General features: G+C 39.4%; 1 protein-coding gene across 3 annotated transcripts; it reads right to left on the minus strand.

The window, feature by feature from the left end:
* Positions 1 to 12,831: 12,831 nt before the first annotated feature.
* On the minus strand, positions 12,832 to 21,619 carry NDUFB3 (NADH:ubiquinone oxidoreductase subunit B3). Of its 3 annotated transcripts, none has more exons than XM_030579307.1 (3): positions 21,494 to 21,619; positions 16,174 to 16,309; positions 12,832 to 13,113 (listed from the first exon to the last, which is right to left on the minus strand). In XM_030579307.1, the coding sequence occupies exons 2-3, from the start codon at positions 16,305 to 16,307 to the stop codon at positions 12,957 to 12,959; spliced, it is 291 nt and encodes a 96-aa protein (XP_030435167.1). In that variant the 5' UTR covers positions 16,308 to 16,309; positions 21,494 to 21,619; the 3' UTR covers positions 12,832 to 12,956. The 3 variants fall into 3 exon arrangements, with proteins under 3 accessions (XP_030435167.1, XP_030435165.1, XP_030435164.1); XM_030579305.1 differs by having other exon boundaries at positions 21,478 to 21,618; XM_030579304.1 differs by lacking the exon at positions 21,494 to 21,619 and adding an exon at positions 18,464 to 18,506.
* Between the last annotated feature and the right edge of the window lie 95 nt (positions 21,620 to 21,714).

Raw genomic sequence — 21,714 nt, forward strand, 5'->3', positions numbered from 1 at the left:
TAGAACTCAGAATTATTGTCTCAAAATTCTGGGTTTAGAATGCTAGACTACTGATAACATTTTGCATGTATATATCACCTTCCACCCTGAGGGATGTGGAAGCATTTTACAAAACACTAAGCATGAATCATTTCATACTCACTGAAATGCAGCTGCTGAATAACATTACACAGGAACAATATACATAGTTGAGACCAATACTATATGTCATTGAAACTGCAGGGAGAAATTAGGCAAAATGTAATTACTCACACTGGAATGTGGCCAGACACCAAGCTAATATCCTGTCTTCCAAAAACATGCTATGAGATATGTATTAACCAGAAGGGGTTAGGATCTCAGTTTAATATCTAAAAGGCAGCACCAATAGTACTGTAGTACTTCTGGCATCATGCCATGGCATTGGATCAAAAGGAAATATGCCACCCACTGAATCAATATCTTTTCTTCCTTGGATATATTCTACCCGAGTGCCCAGAGACCTAACCTGGATTAGAAGGAGAGGAGTTTTAAGGTCAAAGCTTGAGGTGTTCTGGCTGCAGGCTAACAGATAATGAATGGATAGTGCAGAGAATTGCTTTCTGCAAAAATCTATGTTAAATTGGCAAATCATCTATTTTGCTACCACAAGGCCATCTACACACAGAAGGGACTGACATACTGCATTATTTATTCATGCCCTCAGTTTTCTTTTGAATCACTTTCTTAATTGTGTTGTATGATTGCTCAGCGGTTTGCATATTTTTGCAGATTATAGGTATGAACTAATGTATTTTTCCTTTGCAGTTTCTAAAACAAAACACTATACTATCTCTTCCACTCTGTCCCCCTTCTCCTGGAATAACACATGTATAAAAGGAAAAATGTATAATGCACCAGTAAGATCATATGCATATACCTGAGAAGAGATTGATCTTTTAAATTAAATTAAAGAACTTGAGGTCTTGTAGTTTAAAATTTAATTTCTCTCTCAAACATGTTTCTCTTGATTTTAATTTATTATCGTTTTGTGATTCTCATATGTATTTGTTTAAAACTCAAGAAAAACATCTCTCAAAAATTGCCCTGATACTACTTAAAATTCTATAAGCCTGATAGACTCTATTGTTTGTATATTATATTTTTTGAATAGTATTTTATATATCCAAGGTCAATTGGTTGCATCTGTTAATATCATTATGAGTTGCCACTGACTAGTTTTTAAAAAAAGCTTGTATGTTGAATGCAATGTTCTAAAAAAGGAAAAGAGCAAAACCCCTAGCAAAGAAAAGCATTTTCAAAAAGTAGAGTGAGTTTATGTACTGAGTAGAGCTGTCCATTAATCATGCTGAACTCACACGATCAACTAAAAAAAATTAATCGCAATTAAAAAAATTAATCGCAATTAATCGCACATCTAACAATAGAATGCCAATTGAAATGTATTAAATATTTTTGGATGTTTTTCTACATTTTCAAAATTGATTTCAATTACAACACAGAATACAAAGTGCCCAGTGCAAATATTTGTAAACCAAAGAAATAGTATTTTTCAATTCACCTCATACAAGTACTGAAATACAATATCTTTATTGTAATTTAGAAATGCAGATTATTTTTGGTTACATAATTGCACTCACAAACAAAACAAACAAAGCTTTAGTGCCTACAAGTCCATTCAGTTTTACTTCGTATTCTGCCAAACGCTAAGACAAACAAGTTTGTATACACTGATGGGAGATACTGCTGTCTGCTTCTCATTTACAATATCATCTGAAAGTGAAAACAGGCATTTCCATGGCATTTTTGTAGTCGGTGTTGCAAGGTATTTACATGCCAGATATACTAAACATTCATATGTCCTTTTCATGCTTCAGCTACCGTTCCAGAGGACATGTGTCCATGCTGATGATGCTCGTTAAAAAAAAATGCATCAATTAAATTTATGATTGTACTTCTTGGAAGGAGAATTGTATGTCTCCTGTTCTGTTTTACCTGCATTCTGCATATATTTCATGTTATAGCAGTCACGGATGATGACCTAGCACATGTTCATTTTAAGAACACTTTCACAGCAGATTTGACAAAACCCAAAGAACCTACCAATGTGAGATTTCTAAAAATAGCTATAGCACTTGACCTAAGGTTTAAGAATCAGAAGTGCCATCCAAAATCTGAGAGGGACGAGGTGTGGAGCATGCTTTCAGAAGTCTAAAAAGAGCAACACTCTGATGCAGAAACTACAGAACCCAAGCCACCAAAAAAGGAAAATCAGCCTTCTGCTGGTGGCATTTGACTCAGATGATGAAAATGAACGTGCATCAGTCTGCACTGCTTTGGATTGTTATCAAGCAGAACCTATCATCTGCATGGAAGCATGTCCTCTGGAATGGTAGTTGAAACATGAAGGGATATATGAATCTTTAGAGCATCTGGCACATAAATATCTTGCAACACCAGCTACAACAGTGCCATGCAAACGCCTGTTCTCACCTTCAGGTTACATTGTAAATAAGAAGCAGGCAGCATTATTTCCTGCAAGTTGTAACCAACCTTGTTTGTCTAAGTGATTGTCTGACCAAGAAGTAGGACTGAGTGGACTTGTAGGCTCTAAGGTTTTACATTATTTTATTTTTGAATGCATTTTTTTTGTACATAATTCTACATTTGTAAGTTCAACTTTCATGATAAAGAGATTGCACTACAGCACTTGTATGAGGTAACTGAACATTTTTTGATAGTTCAAATAGTAATAAAAATAAATATAAAGTGAGCACTGTACACTTTGTATTCTGTGTTGTAATTTAAATTAATATATTTGAAAATATAGTAAAAATCAAAAATATTTAAAATAAATGGTATTATATTGTTAACAGCATGATTAATTGTGATTTTTTTTCTAATCGCAAGACTAATTGTGATTAATTTTTTTAATTGCTTGACAGCCCTAGTACTGAGTAAAGTAAAGTTGTAAAATCAGTGTTGGCAAAGCAATAAATGACTCATGAATGCCTTTCTTGATTAGAAGAAATAGTTCTCTGTCTACAGACATAGATAGGATTTCTGCTTGCATTTCACAAGGAATCTAGCTCTGACCATTGTCAATTCTATTTTTAAGCACATAAGACTGAGACAGGCTCTCATGCTATTGTATTATTTTATGGTCACGTGAAATCCTCAGGTCCAGGTGGCTATCGCTGTTTGTGAACCTGATTCTTGATCTGTAAAGTGATCTCATCTGTTTTGGCAGAGAGCCATTTTATTTTTAGGACAGTCATTGCTATGGTTACAGTGAAGGCAGACTTGGTTCTTAGTATCGCTGATCGTGGAGTGTTCTCTATGTAAATATTAGTAACAATAAAATAATGGTGGAATTATCTCTAGTCAGTGTATCATGTGCATGTAGAGAGGAAAAAATATATATACCACAATAGTTTTAGAACATGAATAAGCATTTTATTTAAAATTAAACAACATTTTTACATTCCACAAAACACCAAAAATTAATCATAAACCACATTGATGAGCTACGTTCATCACTGGTGTAATTTATCAAACCATTCAGTTGCACTCACTTAGCCAAGCAGTAAATTTGGCTCACAGGAGTCAGGCCTGCTTAACTGAATCTGGGAAACTATAGCTGTTTGCATGTAAAGTCTATGAGGCTATGAAATTACTTCATTTCTTCATCCTACAAATAATCATGGACCCAGATTCATAAGAGTATCCCTATTCAAGACAGCACTTAAGCATGTGCTTAATTTTAAGTGCTTAAAGTTAAGCATGCACGTAAGGAATAGAGTTAAACATTTGCTTTCATATTGTACTGAGTTGAGACTGAAATGAGTAAGAAGGCAGGGAACTGACAATTCAATTGCTGCTATTATTCTGAAAATCTGAAGACACAAGACTAGGCAATTCAGAACTGTGCATATTGTTCCTTGTTCCTCCATAAACTCATTATAATATAGTCCTCCTGTTACAGTTATTTTCCAGAAAATGAAACACCTCTGAAATCATCAGAACAGTTTTATTATGTTCATAACGATCTTTAAACAGAACGATCCGCTCTCTATAAAGTACAACTTGTGAGCAATATCTGTCAAGTAATGTAACAGGTTATTAAATGTATCATAGCTAAGGCTATGTTTTAGTCACAGGTATATTTTAGTAAAAGTCATGGACGAGTCATGGGCAGTAAACAAAAATTCACAGCCTGTGATGTGTCCATAACCTGTACCATATACCCCTAACTACATCTCTGGAGGGGCAAGGGGGGCAGTCCAAGGGTGACACAGGTGCCTGGGGGAGGTGACCTGGGACCCCCGCTAGTGCTGGGGGAGAGGGATTTGGCAGACTTTCTACCCAGCTTCTCGCAGCTTCCCAGAAGCAGCGACATCCCTCTCTCAGCTCCTAGCTCTGTGCGCTGTCCCTACCCCAACCACCGGCTCTGCAGCTCCCATTTGCAGTGAAGTGCAGCAATGGGAGCTGCAGGGGCAGTGCCTGTGGGTGGAGGCAGCTCATGGAGCTAGGAGCTGAGGGAGGGATATGTTGCTGCTTCCAGGGAGCCACCCAAGGTAAGCACTGCCCAGAGACCTCACCCCCTCCCACGCCCCAACCACCAGCCTTGAGTCCCCTCCCACATGCACCCAAACGCCTGCTGCTGCTGGGGGGACGTGTGTGTGTGTGATGCCCCGATACTGCCCAGAAGCGGCCACTGCAGAAGTCCCGGAGGTACCGGAAAGTCATTGAATCCGTGACCTCCTTGACAAACTCTCAGTCTTAATCATATCACATACATAAATGTTTACATGGCACATTTTACATTACGGTCTTTATACTCAAATTACAGATATTGGTTCAATCCCATTTTCAGTGTACCTCCAAGAGTCTTTGAAAATAAAATAATAATAATGTACGGACAGACCTTCTGCTGGTTGAAATTAATGGATATCCCATTTGCATCTGACCCATGACATTTAAGGGCCTGATCCTGCACCGCTGAAGTCAAGGAAATACACCCACTGATTTCAATGGAAGCAAGATCAGGCTCTAAATAAATACACACCACGCCTGCATGCTGAAGCACTTGGAGTGCTCTGTAACAATTCAAAATTACAATGAGATACAGAAAATAAAATCTCAACACAATAGCACCTGCAGATTAGTTTTTAAAGGTTTTTTGAAGCCTGTAAGAGAACTAAGATAAACCACTAGCAGTTCATGACACACCTTAAGGCCACTATAGCATAAAAAAAAAAATCAAAAGTATGCACATCAAAAGGGCACACCAACCACCACTACACAGTATTCCTGTTGTGCTGCAAAGAGCGTGTTTGGTGGGTGGCATACACGTCTGATGCACAAGACTCATCAGCATTTTAAAAAATACTGTAGCTAGTGTTAGCTTGAGTAATCCATGTTGTTTTCTATGCGTCCATCTAAAACCAAGACATAAGCACAATTTCATACTGGACCCAGCTGGAATAAACAGTGTACACCAGGCAATCCACATGTGTATTCAGGCAGTGGCACCTGGGGCTCAGTGTGGAAATATTTTGTACAGTGTACCTTACACAGCATGTCTTGTTTTGCTTTACAGAGAAAGACACAAGAGCATGAGATGCTTTAGAAAGGATTAAATAAGACAACAAGCCTTAGTAAAACAAGATGTTGTATAAACATCATCTTGGGAAAATATCATATGGAGATGTAAAACTCCACTGAAAAGTACAACTGCAGTCCCATGATCACAGACGTTTACTGGGCTGTGAAAATAAAGCTTTGTCTTAAGAAGGGTTGTATGAAAAGTGGCATTTTAGCAAATGTAACCCTCCCCCTCTAGGAAATAGGAATCAGGAGTTTTGTACTCCTGTATTGTACCATGATATGATTATTGCAAGAAAACCTCTCTTGCCAGCACTCTCACACTGAAAGCACGCTGCATGACATTTGGTGTTAAAGCAAAGTCATAGAAAAGTAGGGTAAGGAAGTTGCTTGTGACAGAATACTGACCAGGTATCCTGTCCACGAGAGTGGAGCTGAGTCTGTGTCATGAGTACCTGATGCTCCTGGAGGGTGGTAGCAGAACTAGAGACTCAAAGTTCTTAGTCTTTAGAGTCGATTTTTATAGGAATTTATTCACATGTCAGTCTATGGGAATTGCTTCATCCTGCTGTTGCTGAATCAATCAGCAGGTGGCACATTCCTGATGGCTCTGTGCTGTCAGATGTTGGTTTTTCTCATACTTTGAGATGGTGAGGTGGATTCCATTTTGCCCTCCGGGGGTCATCTGGTTGTTCCCACTTGACACCTTCTTCAGCCATGGATACTGCATTCCTAGGCTGGCACCTCCCTGATCATTCATGTAAACCAAGCATTCATTCACATACATTCCTTCTTTAATCACATTTATTTTACTGTCTCCACCATTTTCGGGGTGTTACTAATTTACTTGAGACTCCCTGCCCTTTGATTACAGAGGGAGGGTTTTTTTTCTGTGCTGTCTCTAAGAACAGCAAAGAATCCTGTGGCACCTTATAGACTAACAGACGTTTTGGAGCATGAGCTTTCGTGGGTGAATACCTACTTCGTCAGATGCATGTAGTGGAAATTTCCAGGGGCAGGTATGTGGCAGATCAGCCACACCATCACCGGTTCATTCACCTGCACCTCCACCAATGTAATATATGCCATCATATGCCAGCAATGGCCCTCTGCTATGTACATTGGCCAAACTGGACAGTCGCTACGAAAAAGGATAAATGGACACAAATCAGATATTAGGAATGGCAATATACAAAAACCTGTAGGAGAACACTTCAACCTCCCTGGCCACACTATAGCAGACCTTAAGGTGGCCATCCTGCAGCAAAAAAACTTCAGGACCAGACTTCAAAGAGAAACTGCTGAGCTTCAGTTCATCTGCAAATTTGACACCATCAGCTCAGGATTAAACAAAGACTGTGAATGGCTTGCCAATTACAAAACCAGTTTCTCCTCCCTTGGTTTTCTCACCTCAACTGCTAGAACAGGGCCTCATCCTCCCTGATTGAACTACCTCATTATCTCTAGCTTGCCTGCATATATATATATACACACCTGCCCCTGGAAATTTCCACTACATGCATCTAACGAAGTGGGTATTCACCCACGAAAGCTCATGCTCCAAAACGTCTGTTAGTCTATAAGGTGCCACAGGATTCTTTGCTGCTTTTACAGATCCAGACTAACACGGCTACCCCTCTGATACTCTCTAAGAACAGTTGCCGTTAGAATGTATCGTTTTGAGTGGAGAGTTAATTAACGGCTTACCACGTTTGTTTACACAGTATCAATTACAGAGTATGTTCAGAGAACAGTCAATTGACTGTTTGCAAGTTTTACATAGCAATAAAGTATCTTTCTGAGAACAGATGCAATCAATGGCTTACAAGTTTTACAGAGACAGTAGCTTGTAAATTAACAATAAATCCAAGAGATCTTTTACTTGGTAATGCTATGAGATTTAAATTATGGATTTAAATTATGGGGGAGCAATTATGGGGAATCACACTCATTTCTAATATAAACCTTTAATATCCTACAATAATGCGAACATTATAGCCATGTGTGATGGTATATCCATGGACGTTATAAGCAAGGAAAAATCACTATTCTATCTGTCTAGGTTTTTGTAACAGCACTTACCTTCATATTTCTAAGGCCATGAATCAGGAAAACATTTAAGCACACCCTTAAGTCACATTGACTTTGAAGTAACTGACACACGGTGCTGTCGGTAGCACGAGGTAGGTAAAGGTGGTAGGTGCTGGATAACTGGGGACAGACCATGATATTTACCTGTACTGGATTTATTTTAATATTTTTGTTGTTGCTTTTTCATTTTGGTTTTATTCTTCATTTAAATATTTCAATTTCACTTTGCATTGGTTCAAGCTACATAAAGACATTATAGCTGTTGGACCACATGGCAAGGATGAATGAGGTGCTACATGGACAGTCAAACTCTACTGCTAAAGGGCAACTGAATATTTCTTCTTTCTGCTGATCATAAAATGCATTTTCAGAGTGTTGATTAAATGGCTATAAACATGTAGACCTACCACTATTCATTGACTATAGTTTAAAATACAGATACCATATTTGCATTTATTCCTAACAATCCGTATAATCAGAGCTGTCTCATGCAGAGAAAACATTCCAAAGCTTGTGCTTTCCTTCACTCACACCAAAAAACCCCACACACCAGCTTGAGGGCTATTAGTACCATGGGGTGGGGCAAATGCATGGCCTGTGTCTTGATCTCTGTTCTTTGCTACAGTATCCTCAGAGATAGGTATCCATTTTGATGAAGGAGCTATCTGACTATAAAGTACTACTACACACTGTCAAAGTACACCATGTGGACCTTTTCAGGATTTTCACTACTTCCATCTCTTCTGGCAGCAGGCAGAAGCATCTGTGAATTTGGAATCTATCTTTACTGTTGTATTTAATTTTGGTATACAAGCAAACTAATGATTTAGTACTATGGAGCGAGTTTTACATGCAGTGTTAAGTTGATTAGCCGTTAACACCCATGATTTCTTGGTACCCAAATACTGAAGTGCAGTAATTAAAAAAATTCTGTAACAAAAAGCACTGCAGAGCTTTAGATTTATTATTAAATGGTTTTCAGATCCATTGCAAGTCAAATCTATTACCACCTTTTTCAGTTCCAGCTCTGCAAACTCAGCCTAGGATCCGAATGACAAAATAGGATCTTGCTAACATCGCTGCTACTAAATATTTTGCATTTGGAACTTTTAGCTAGCAATTCTTTTGATGATGCAGAAGCTATAGCACAATTAAGCTCATTATACAGCACTACAGAACCAAAATAGATAACACAGTAAATAGTAATTTATTTTATTCATAAGTGAGAAACGGTAACTCTAAAGACAGACAGGAAATAAATCTCAAAAAGAAGGTTTTATCTAGCCAAAAAGGATTAATGTAAGTAGCCAATAGCCATGTGGGTGCATCAAGTGTTTAGTGCAGAAAACCATAGTACATAATAAATATTAGGGTTGGAAAGAAGCTCAAGTCATGCAGTCCATTCCACTCCATCAGTGACCAATAGTAATCAAATTTCTATAGCACACGTTGTTCCCTCTTAACTTTATCTCAAGTGGTATCCTAACTATGACAATTCAGCAACTTTCCTTAGCAAATCATTCTATTGTCTGAGCTTACTGTTAAAAGGTGACTAAGAGTCCTGTGGCACCTTAAAGACTAACAGAAGTATTGGAGCATGAGCTTCTGTGGGTGAATACCCACTTCGTCAGACGCATTAAAAGGAGATCCATGATTGTGTTTACATTTTTCTTCTGTTTTAGGGCATCACTTGCAACAAGAAAATGATTTCCATTGACTTCCTTTCTTTGGTAGCTATGATTCTGACATTCCCAATGAAAGATCTTTTCTGGAAACTACAAATCCAGTTATTTTAACCTCTCTCCAAAGTTAATATTTTGGAAATCTTTTACTATATTTGTCCTGCTTTTGGATTCTAAAGACACAAGGCAACATGATTGCTACACAATTGAGATCAGAATTAATCCCTTACACAATGCAGAGAAGAGGCTGTATGTATTTTATAGTGCAATGTTCCAACTTGCACATTGGCAGACATGTCACAGAATTGATAATTTAGTAAGTTTAAAATCTGGATCAAAGCAGCCACTGTAACATCCTTCACATCTTGTAATAAAAACCTTGAGTTGAAATATATAAACAAATGTTAAATCTGGCAGCAACTCACAGCAAATTTTCTTATTACAACACACGTAGGATATTAAAGTGAGGTGTGTCTCTTTTTTAAAATGGATTAGTTAAGAGCAATCAGTTTGTTTTCATATTAAAAAACAGTAATAAATGGACAACTTTTATATATACATCTATAAACTAAATCCATACAACAGAACAATTTAATTACTGTTGAAAACAGCATAAATGGAGAAAATATTAGAATTCTAAATTATTTAATGTGTGACAATGTTCTGTTGATATATAAATTGGGACATTAGGTGCTCTAATCACACAATGAAGTCATAATATCAAATTAGAAAAATAAATCCAACTCTTGTAATTTTCACTCAGTGTGACACTGTAACAGCCATTATATGTAGTACTTGTTTCTATCTTGATGTTCTTCCACTTATTTATAAAAAGTTGTCAAAAATTGTGTAAAACAAAAGCCATTGTATTTTCTTATTACGCCATTGTTGATGTGAACAGTAAACTATCAATCTTTTTCTTGTGCTGCTTTTAGCAGCCTACCAATCCCACTCTTCCTGAAAGACATTGGGGAAGATTTAAACTCTCTGTGCTTCTAAGGGAACAATTTATTTAGATATTTGTCTGCAAAATTTCTAACTCCGATGGGCCCAAGTGAAGAGGAGCCCCTGCCTCCCCGCAGAGGTAATGTAAGGAGAATGGAAATCAATTCCTGTTCCCCTCTCCCAGCTGCTGACATGCCCATAGCAGCCCTGCCAACACCCCACAAGGAGCTTCCTTAAACTCTCTATCTCCCAAAAAGTTAATGTTTTTTAATTAAAAAAATCACACCGTAGTCTTCCTATATAACCGAATTTAAGATATGATTACTGCTCTCTGACCTATGAATTAGAATGGACTACCTTACCGTACAGTCAAATCTATGGATAAAAATTTGTTTTTGGTTTGTAGATGTGTTAGAATAGATGAGTTATTTTATGTATGATATTCTGACCAAGTGTTATTAAAAACTCCTTGCCAACTAGCAGTGTGGAGCATTTTGGGTTTTCATATATTCATTTGAAGTTATATGTATTTTCTTGAGTTCTGAGGATATATATTCTCTATCTTTGTTATCCTATTTTAATTGTCTCCTGAAAAAAACATTTGTTTTTGAAATACGTTTTAGAAGATCTTTCTGTGCAACTGAGGCAGTACAGAGAAAGTCTCTCTTCTATCTCGCAGTCACATTCTCGTTTACTTTTTGCAGCACTGAAGTTGGCTCAGTAGATTATCTTGTGTAAGATACTTTCCCAATCAGTTTCCACAGTTGCAACTAATATTATTGTATGAAGTTTTCTTCTCCGCAGTACATGGCTTAATTAAAAAATAAGTTACCTTTGGAAGATCTGGAATCTGGACCAGAAGAAATGATAAATCGGAAGTCTTAGGAATAAAGAAATAATGTTTTGGGTACTCAAAATTACAATAAGAGTTGCTGGTATCTCTAAGGAAAATTGTATGGTTAGCATCCTTGGAAAATTAAAATTTGTTTCAGTTTAATACTGTTTTTGACCTGCTCGTCTTAAAATATACAAAGTATTTTGAATTCCAAATAAGCAGGGCTTTGGAGCGGAGCGCAGAGCTGCTCTGGAGCAGTGGAGCTGCAGGTTTTTGCCTGGAGCTGGAGTGGAGCCGAAGCACAGCTCCAAAGCCGTGCAAATAAGGGCTCAATGTTTAGGATTCCTGTTAAATCTGTTTCACATATTGCTGTTAAAACTCGAACAACAATTGAGCTAGAAAGATAATAGCTCACACTTGGAGTGAAAAAGGTTACTGTAACATTTTAAAAAAGGATCTGTGCTTTTTTCCAAATGTTAAAAAGTCTAGGCTAGCTCACAGAAAGATGCTTCTACAGACAGAATGTATCTTTCTGGGTTTTACAACTAGGTAGGGTTGCCATTCTGAGGATCAAAGAATATTTGCTCCACAACATGAATGATGTAAAATAATTTCTAGCTACTCAAATAATGGAGATACAAAGATTTTCCAAATTTGGATACCAGCTTCTGAATACATATTGAAATGAGAACATTATCTCACCCTGCATTGTTAGTTTGAGCTATAGCTTGGGAGTTTTGCCCCCAAACCCAACTCTCAGTCACACCAAGATCTCTCTCTCATTTGTGGTACTTTAAGCTTAAACTAGCTGAATGGGGGGGGGGCAGGGTTAAGATACACTGCTGCTGATGCTGGAGAATGCAGCAGCTGAGTTACAACAACTCATCTACTGCTAAGCCAATCACTCTATGTAGATCAAGTGTCATTTTACAGTGAGCAAGACTAGCTCAAAGGCAGGAACTCAAGTATACTAACAAACTAACTGCTGAAGTGAAGAAGAGCGCTAAGTCATCAGTTAATAAGATGCTTTTAGAAATTACATATGCTCCATAATCTAAGTTTGCATTAAAAAAAAAAGTCTTTAGCCATTTGTTTGCACAGATAACCTTAAAAGTATGAAGCAACTGATGTCGGCCTAAGTCGGCAGACAGCCTGGAGCAACACCTCTGAGGGCAGCACAAATTCACTGTATGGAGTTATGGCTGACGGCTAGTGTTAGTTAACTGTTGATCTGTTCACTATTTCACAGCTGATCAAAGCTTGCAAGAAAGGAGGGGTGATAGTATTGTGAAGAGCTGCACAATACAGTACAAGAAACTTCTTCTTTTGGAGTTTCAAGTTAGCAGAGAGCTTGGAAGAGTACCAATATTATTTTCCTCAGTAGTTCAATAGATGGTACATATGGTGCTACCTCGATATAACACAAATTCAGATATAATGCGGTAAAGCAGTGCTCCGGGGTGGGTGCAGGGCTGCGCACTCCGGGGGATCAAAGCAAGTTCGATATAACACAGTTTCACCTATAACGCAGTAAGATTTTTTGGCTCCCAAGGACAGCATTCTATCGAGGTAGAGGTGTAGCATCTCATGCAGATCTTGTTTTTCCATGAATTGTCAGGTTCAGATTTGGGAGCATCACTGGAAAGTTTTATTTTTTTTTCTCCAAGAAAAGATGACAAAGCCACAGAGACATGCTCTTGCCAATGAGAAATTTTAATAGGCATCTTTACATGTGCAACAAAATCAGTAAGCTATTGTATAACATGTTTTAATTCAGAACTGTGTAAATAACTTTGAGAAATTCTACTATTCCATTTTCAGTGATGTCCTCCATTTTTCTTCGGAGGAAACAGTGTGTACTCGATCCCAAGTGCTACCACAAAGGCTACGAATCCCCACTTGAAACCTTTGGTGAGAACATCCATAACAGTGACAGGTTTTGTAAAGCCACCCATATATCTCCATGCTTCATTGCTAGGAAAAAACAAAACCGACAGATAGAACGAAGTTAGAAGACCCACTCTGATTCCATATGCCAACACAAATGTATTTATATGCAAAAAGTTAAAAAACATATTCCAAAAAGCTATGCAGTGAAAATGCAAGGTTTCCATAGTTAAAGCACTCAAATATCAGGAAATACTATGAAGTAAACTATGCCCCCTTATGCATGTTTGTTATGCCAACCTTTAATTACCATATTACATGACCACATAAAACATTTTCAGTAAGAAAATATTTTTTTTCCTGCAACTTCAGTTATACATGTGTAGCATCTTCTGTTACTGTGTCCCACCTACTTCTTGTATGCTGGAAAAACAAGTCGTTTATATACAAGATACGGAGTGAATAAAGCAAGTGCTCCTATGCCACTTTTGAATGAGGCAGGTGTAATTATCATTATTTGTATTACTTTAACATCCAGGACCCATTGTGCTAGGGGCAGCACAAGCACAGAACGAAAAGATAATCCCTGACCCAAAGAGCTTACCATCTAATTGTAAAAGCATTAGACATTTCCCTGCTTGAGTCTTACTGGTGAAGTTAACACTCAGCATAGTTTGAACAGACCTTTCTGTGCTGTTTAAAAAGTCAGAATTTATTTTTTTCTATCTTTTTGTCTAAAGACCATAACATTTTGTCTTATGCAAGCCTTTGCCTCACTGAGCATGTATGTGAATAACAGTTGTTACTACCATTTCAGTCATAAAGTACTTAGACTTATCAGATCCACATGAAATATTAAGTCCAGCACAAATAATATAGTCTGTTCCAGAAACAAAGCTCTCAATTCCACTATCATATCTGCAGAGGACACAGAGACATAGCTAAGGAAAAAACAATCTACCAGAGGATAAGACTGAACCATTGTCAATGCACTTGATACTGATAGTTTTGATGAGCGTCTCAGCAGAATTGTCAAGGACTGAATGGTCTGTAGACACTCATCTACCCCGTAGGTGGTCCCTCTAGCTCAGGGTTAAGGCACACTGGATGGGAGACTTGTTCTGCAGGTGCTAGTACTGAGTTCCTACTAAGTGGATAAAGAATTTCAGTCTTCGGGGCTGTAAATCTGTATTTGTTCACCAGGGCTAAATCTACATAGAAGCTGTATGTAAATAAATTAGGCTACACTGGTCTTAGATTTCCCAGCCTTTTGACAGGTGCCAATACCGACAAAAAAAAAAAAAAAAGCCCAGAGGGGTTTTGCTACTTTGGGATTCTTAGTACAAGATATTCTTCAGAAGTACTACGTTAATAAATGTAGTAAACAGATCTTGATACTTCTATCATGTCTTCACTAAAGAGATTGCTATGAAACTAGTACTGGAGGCTTGTCTCAGTGTGGGATTTAAGCATTACTTTATACATAATTCTGCATTAGGCAAAGATATGCAGGAGAGCTCTACTTCAATCTACTAAGAGATTTTGCACTTTGTCCCTTAGTCAATATTCAACAAATCCAGTAAACAACTCTTTTTTTTCCCCAATGCAAACCAATGTTCTGAGAAACAGCAATTTTTCACCTAGGAAAGGGAACAAAACAGCACGAGTTTTTCTCAGCCCTACACAATATTTTGGAGCAGTTTCAGGGCCATATACTTAGGAAACTTGCAGGAGAGGGTGTGGGATTAATTTACTGGCTATTTATGCAGCACTTTGGAAGAATGTGTTGGAGTACGGCCATTTCCTTGTGGTAGTAAACTGGACTCCTGCAGAAAAGAGAAATATTATTGTGCTCCAGATAAAATTAATTATTTAACTAGAGTGAATTTTATAAGCTTGAACTCACAAGAAATAGAAGCAAGACTAAAAAACTGAATATCAGAGAAAGTAGGGTTCAGAGACAGCTGATAACCGTAGACAGTTAATATCTGGTAAAACAACTCCAGGTAACATTAAAATATAGTAATTAACAAAGTTAGAGACTATGTAATACTCTTACACTATCTCCTGAACAAATAAAAGGAAATAAAGGATTACTCAATCCACCAAAACCCACCCCAATAGGTCATAACAAGAGGTGATACAGCAATATCCATCCAATAGTTTGCTTTAAAAACATGGTAAAAACTGCATAAGAGTATTGGAGGAAGCAGGTATGGACCTGTAGGACCATGGAATAGCTAATATAGGGCTTTTGTCTTCCTGTAGAATTGGACAATGGAGCATGAAGCCTGACCCTTTTCATTCCCAAAGGCTGAAGAATGGTAAAGGAGAATGTTATATATTTCTCCCTGTTGTGATTCAGGTCAAAGCCCTGTCTCTACAGCTAAACAATGTAGAATAGCTCTAGGGAGTAAGATACCTCCCCAGTTCAGGGGACTAAGATCAGGTCTTCCATGACTTGATTCACCTTAACAGTTTTCTATATGATTTTCATGAACCGCTTAGCAAATGCAGAACAAAGTAGAATGAAATCCCAAGCCATCTGCTACTACAGTTCAACACTTCGATTAAAGGCCCCAATTCAGCAAAACACTTAAATCACATTCTTGTCTATAAGCACACAAGTAATCCTGTCCCTTTGCAGCAAAGCATTTAAGCACATACTGTACTGAAGTTCCATTGAAATCAATGAGATTTAAGACCATGCTTCAGTGCTTTGCTGAATAGGGACAGGATTACTCACCTGCTTAAATTCAAGCATTGCTTCAATGCCTTGCTGAACCAAGAACACAGAACCGCCCAATTTAAGTATTTGTGGGATAGCTCAGGCTAAAGGTAAACAGTGTGCTCACCTCTCCATTCTGCAGAACAAAATTCTGAAAGGACACGTCTTCATCTCATCATAAAACATCACAAAGCATGGCTGAACTTTACAATGTGAGGCGGCTCTGAAGGTAATGCAATACTAGTAATCTCTACACAAAAATGAACTTCGATTACATTTTTTATGTGCTAACTGATGCAGTCTAGGTGTTTTTCCAGCTTTTTTGCTAAAAAGAACCATCCACAATGACTACATCACAAGATTACAGGAAGTGCGCGCGCATGTAGCTATATATCTGAATGATGCATTCTCTCACTTACCGAAGCCATGGATCTCTAAGACCCCGCCTAGCCAGTCTTTCTTGGATATCCTGTAGCGGAGTACCCTCTATCTTCCATTGTTTATAATCAGGGAGTTCCATTTTCCCATGACCATGTTCATGTCCATGCCCCATGTCTGCAGGAAAAGGTTAAAAAAAAAGCCATGCTCTTTCAAGGTGCACAATTTACTTTTGTTTGAACTTCCTAAGATTGACATTCTCTTTCAGAAATTGGGGACGAGATGGAGAGTCATATCTAACACCACTGTACCACACTGAGGCAGTGTTGTAAACAGTAATCTTGAGAATAAAAATGGATGTTTTATTAATAGTTCTAATAATAATAATAATGCAGAGATCCTTCATGCTGTGATTAGCTATGCTATACTAGTTTTGGTAAATCATTTCTGCTTAGCACTACTTGACCAATCTGCCTGGAGTGCTAACTGTTCAGTTCACTTAACTCCAGTGACAGCTAGTGAACTAAAAGGCAACATTCTCTGATAATCATTGTAAGGGAATTTATTAACACTAGCATTATCTCCTTTACAGAACAATTCTAGTTTCCACTCAAAGACACTACCACTATGTGGATATTCAGATACACAGCTGAACGCATTAAAGATGTTGCCCAGGGAGATGGGAAGGATTTACATATGATTTAAACATATAAAAGCAAACACTGCAGGACACTGGAGATAACAGTTTATCCAAATTTGTTATTGTATGTCATTGTCATCCTTTCACAGATGCTAATGTGTTTTAAAAAATGCTGTCTAGTATAAACATTTCTAACATTTTTGATTGAAATATTTCATGTTGGAAATCTTTTTACCATTTAGGAAATTACATTACCATTTTTTCTGAGCACTGATCCATTACATCTCCTTATTTGAATAATTTAAAATTTTAAAATACTCTTGTGACTTCAAAAAAATCTCATACCGGCTGAAGGAAGACACAATTTACCATTTTAGGAGACACTCTTTTAATACTCTAATGTAATGCTACTATGGCTTAGTTCTGCATCAACTGTACCCTAATAAATCTGGTTAGTCACAACTCCTTTCAAATTGTGCATTAAAATACTTGGAATTTCTGGTGAAAACGAGAGAGAGAGAGAGAGAGAGGCGTGTGCAAGCATGTACACAAACTCTCTCTTCCCTCTTCCGCCCCCTTTTGGGTTCCATCTCCACCTGAGACAGCTTCCCAACAAAAGTGCAATTGAAATCCAACATTTCTGCAAAGTTTCGGTTTTGACAAATCAGCATCTTCCAACGAAAAGTGTTCTGTCAAAGAATTCCCAACCAGCTCTACTTATTATATAGTACATTCAAATCAAATGAATATTTTGAAACATAACTAATTATTTTGAGAGACAAGGTGTACATTTCAGAATGCATGAAACATTGCACTCTGTTCTCAATTGTCTTATTGTACACAGCTACAGTCATTTTTAGAAGTATGTCAAATAATTTTTTTTTTAATTGGTATGTACTGAAATCTGTATGCCAGTTAGGACAGCCTGTAACTTGCTGTCTTAAAAGATCGTCTCTCTCCCTGAGCAATACTGTTACCACGCACATCAGCAAAGGTATATGTGGGCCCCTCATATTTGGATCTCACTCTCCTTCTCTGGGCTGAAATAACTCAAGTTTGTTGACCTTTGTGGTATATTGCAAACTTCATTTTTTTAAACTCAAACTTTTGGGAAAGTGAAGTTGGACAGCTGGTATCTGGGGCGGGGGAGTACTTTAATATTTTTGCACTAAGGGGTTAGTCTATTATCTCAAATATATGGTGGGAATCAGATACATTATTTTCTATTGTATGCATTGTAAAGAAACATCAAAGAGGTCCGGAGCATGAAACAGTTTTTTTTATGTATTATAAACCAAAAATAATTAATAAATGGCATCTTGTTCTTAATGAATTTGATCAGACTAAGCAGACTCAACGTAATCAAACTATGAAAGTGTTTAAGCCCTGACTTAAGTCACAGATTTTTAAGGCTAGAAGGAACCACTTTGATCGTCTAAATTCCTCCATATGACCAGCCTCCTCTCCACGGTCCTTGGCAAGTGGACAGCAGACCAGTTTGGAAATCACCAAGTTAGATAAATTAACATCACTAATTGTGTTAATATTTATTAACAACATTTTAAAATTATTCAACTCAAATGATGCCTACAAAAACAGTGTTTCTGTCAATCTAATTAGGGACATTGGCTCTCCAAATCCATATTCTAATTAACTGTTTGGACTAGATAGTGTCATAGCTGGGTACCAACCCCCAATGGAGCTGATTTGGTTCCTCATCACTGAAAAACAAAAAGATAGACCACAGGGCCAGATCCTTAGCTGATATAAGATTGCATAGCTCTGCTGAAGTCAATGGAGCAACACCAAAGGCCGGTAAACAAGCAGAGGACAAGTTGATGAGGGTTGGAGACAAAGATAGTTATTTTTTTGATACCAAGGAATGTTCTGATTTTTAAATTGTTGTACGAGTACCTAGAGCTTTGGATGGACTCTTTTATAAATAAAAAATGATTAATGAAGGCAATTTGGGGGGGAAGGTGTAGACAGGTACCTATTGAGTGAAAGAAAGAAGGGCTGGAGGAGAAAAAGTGACACTTAAGTGTCCTCTCTTAAAAAAAGATGAAGCTGTCCTATCAGCAGGAGTTTGTGACTTCCACGTCTCAACACATTTTGTTGGAAAAAGTAAATTAAAAATGATTCAGTATTCCTAGTTTTTAAAAGAAGTTAGCTGATCGTAGTAGTGCTAAAAATAGGTGATTGAAAGGGCCTCAAAGACTTCTGGGGGACCAGAGGGAGGTGGTGGCCAAAGAGTAGGAAAGCATGAGAGAATTAAAGATGGAAATAACTATATATATTTTCCCATCAAAATAGTAAGGAAGAGATTTGTATAACCCTTTCCCAGTTATTCTTTTACTAGGAACCATTTTTCCTAGAGGGAAGATGTACTAAAAAAAATTGGGAAAAGTTACACAGTGTATCACATCTAAACTTCAGTGAGCTACTCTTCAACAGCAACAAAGCACTGAGACAAACACACATAGGCTATTAGTACACTTTTCATGTGGTTGACAGCACAAAGCCAGTGGCCAATGAACAGTGCCTCCAAAGAGTAACGTTTAAATACTTATACAACATTTTTCATACATAAATCTTCAAGCACAAAGACACTTGCACAGCATCACACAGCAGTTCAGTGGCAGAGCCCAGGTTTCCTGGCTCCCAGTGCTTGCCCTACCCAGGCTGCACTGCCTCCCACCCACTATAAAAGTGATTTATTTCTGTGTTGGTTTATGTTTATAGCCCTAGCAGAAAATCAAGGTGAGAAGAGGCTGTGTCATTAAAAAAAATCCCCCAAGTCACTGAAATGTAAATAAATTACAAAAATGCAAAGTTGGTTATGGCGTGGGGAATCAGGTGAAGGTGGCAAAGTGGGAAGGGGCACACGGGCGTGGGGGACTGGGAGGAGGAGGAGGAGCACTAGGGAAGACTTAGGTAACACAGGATGCCCATTCCCAGGGACAGCGGTGAGGGTGGTGGAAGGGGAAGGGCTGGGGAGAGGAAGAGCACATGGGTTGGAGAGGGTTAAGTAACATAGGATGCCAAGCTGGAAGGGGTTGCAAGTGTTTAGGAGAATAGGATTAAAATTGAAAACGATCTGGACAAACTGGAGAAATTGTCTGAAGTAAATAAGATGAAATTCAATAAGGACAAATGCAAAGTACTCCACTTAGGAAGGAACTATCAATTGCACACATACAAAATGAGAAAGGACTATCTAAGGCAACCGTAGATCACAATCGACTGACTGATCCTGGAGCCTTTGCCAGTCAATTGCCATCTTCGGCTGCTAAAAGTCCAATGGCCCAGCAGGGCTAAGGCAGGCTCCCTGGGGTTTCCGCATGCTGCTCCTGCCCACAAGCACTGCCCCTGCAGCTGCCATTGGCCAGGAATGGGGAACTGCAGCCAACGGGAGCTGCAGGGGTGGTGCCTGCAGGGAAGGGCTGTGCACAGAGCCATGTGCCCCCTTCAGGGGCCACAGAGACATGATAGCTGCTTTCGGGTGTGGCTGGGGCAGGCAGGGAACCTGCCTTAGCCCCGCTGCACCATCAACCAGGAACTCCCCAAGGTAAGTGCTGCCTGGTGGGAGCCTGCACCCTGAGCCCCCTCCTAGAACTAGCACCCCATACCCCCTCCTGCTCCCCAACACTTGCCCCAGCCTGGAGCCCCCTCCTGCACCCAACTCCCTCCTAGAGCCTGCACCCTCTCCTGCATCCCAACACTCTGCCTCAGGCTCAGCCCAGAACTCCCTCCTACACTCCAAACCCCTTGGCCCCATTCCAGAGCCTACACCTCCTCCCGAACCCCAACCCCCTGCCCTAGCCCAGTGAAAGTGAGTGAGGGTGGGGGATAGCGAGCAACGGACGGAGAAGGGATGAAGTGAGCACCGTGGGGCCTTGGGGAAGAGGATGGGTAGATCCTGGGTTGCATTTAAATTCAAAAAGGGATCTTGTGCATAAAAAGGTTGGAGATCTGTGGGTCAAGTTAAATATGAGTCAACAGTGTAACACTGTTGCAAAAAAAAATAAGTTCTGGGATATATTAGCAGGAGTATTGTGAGCAAGGTATGAGAAGTAATTCTTCTGCTCTACTCTGTGCTGATAAGGCCTCAACTGGAATATTGTGTCCAGTTCTAGGCACCACATTTCAGGAAAGATGTGAACAAACTGGAGAAAGTCTGGAGAAGAGCAACAAAAATGATTAAAGGTCTAGAAAACATGACTTATAAGGGAAGATTGAAAAAGATTGGGTTTGTTTAGTTCGGAAAAGAGAAGACAGAGGGGACGTAACAGTTTTAAGTATATAAAAAGCTGTAACGAGGAGGGAGATGCATGGTTCTTCTTCACCTCTGAGGATAGGACAAGAAGCAATGGGCTTAAACTGCAGCAGGGGCAGTTTAGGCTGGACATTAACTGTCAGGGTGGCTCAGCACTGGAATGAATTGCCTAGGGAGGTTGTGGGCTCCGTTATGGGGGATTTTTAGGAGCAGGCTGGACAAACACCTGTGGGGGGGCCCTAGCGAATACTCAGCCCCGCCAGGAGTGCAGGGGACTGGGTGACCTCTCCACCCTCAAGGTTTCTTCCAGGCCTACGAGTCTGTGCCACAGCCGCACACGGGGGTGGGGGTGGGGGTGGGGGAGGGGTAGGTAACGCAGGGTGCCCTTGCCCAGGGACGGGGGAACCGGCACCGCTGCCTCCCCTCTACCTGGCCGCTCCGTTACCGTGCTCAGTCCAGACGCACTGCCCCGGAAGCGGAAGTCTCCGGCTCGCAAGCTCCGACGGGGGACACCGCCGGACGTGCAGGTTCCGGGCGCTTTTCCTGCCCCGCTCCCGGTGGCTCCGAGCCGGCGCTGAGGCCCCGCCCCGTTTCGTTGGAGCCGCAGCCGCCGCTCTCGGAGGCGAGTCCCGGGTTCCCAGCCACGCGGCTGGGCGGGAGCACGAG

The sequence above is a fragment of the Gopherus evgoodei genome, chromosome 11 (assembly GCF_007399415.2).
Source record: "Gopherus evgoodei ecotype Sinaloan lineage chromosome 11, rGopEvg1_v1.p, whole genome shotgun sequence".
Classification (NCBI taxonomy): domain Eukaryota; kingdom Metazoa; phylum Chordata; order Testudines; family Testudinidae; genus Gopherus; species Gopherus evgoodei.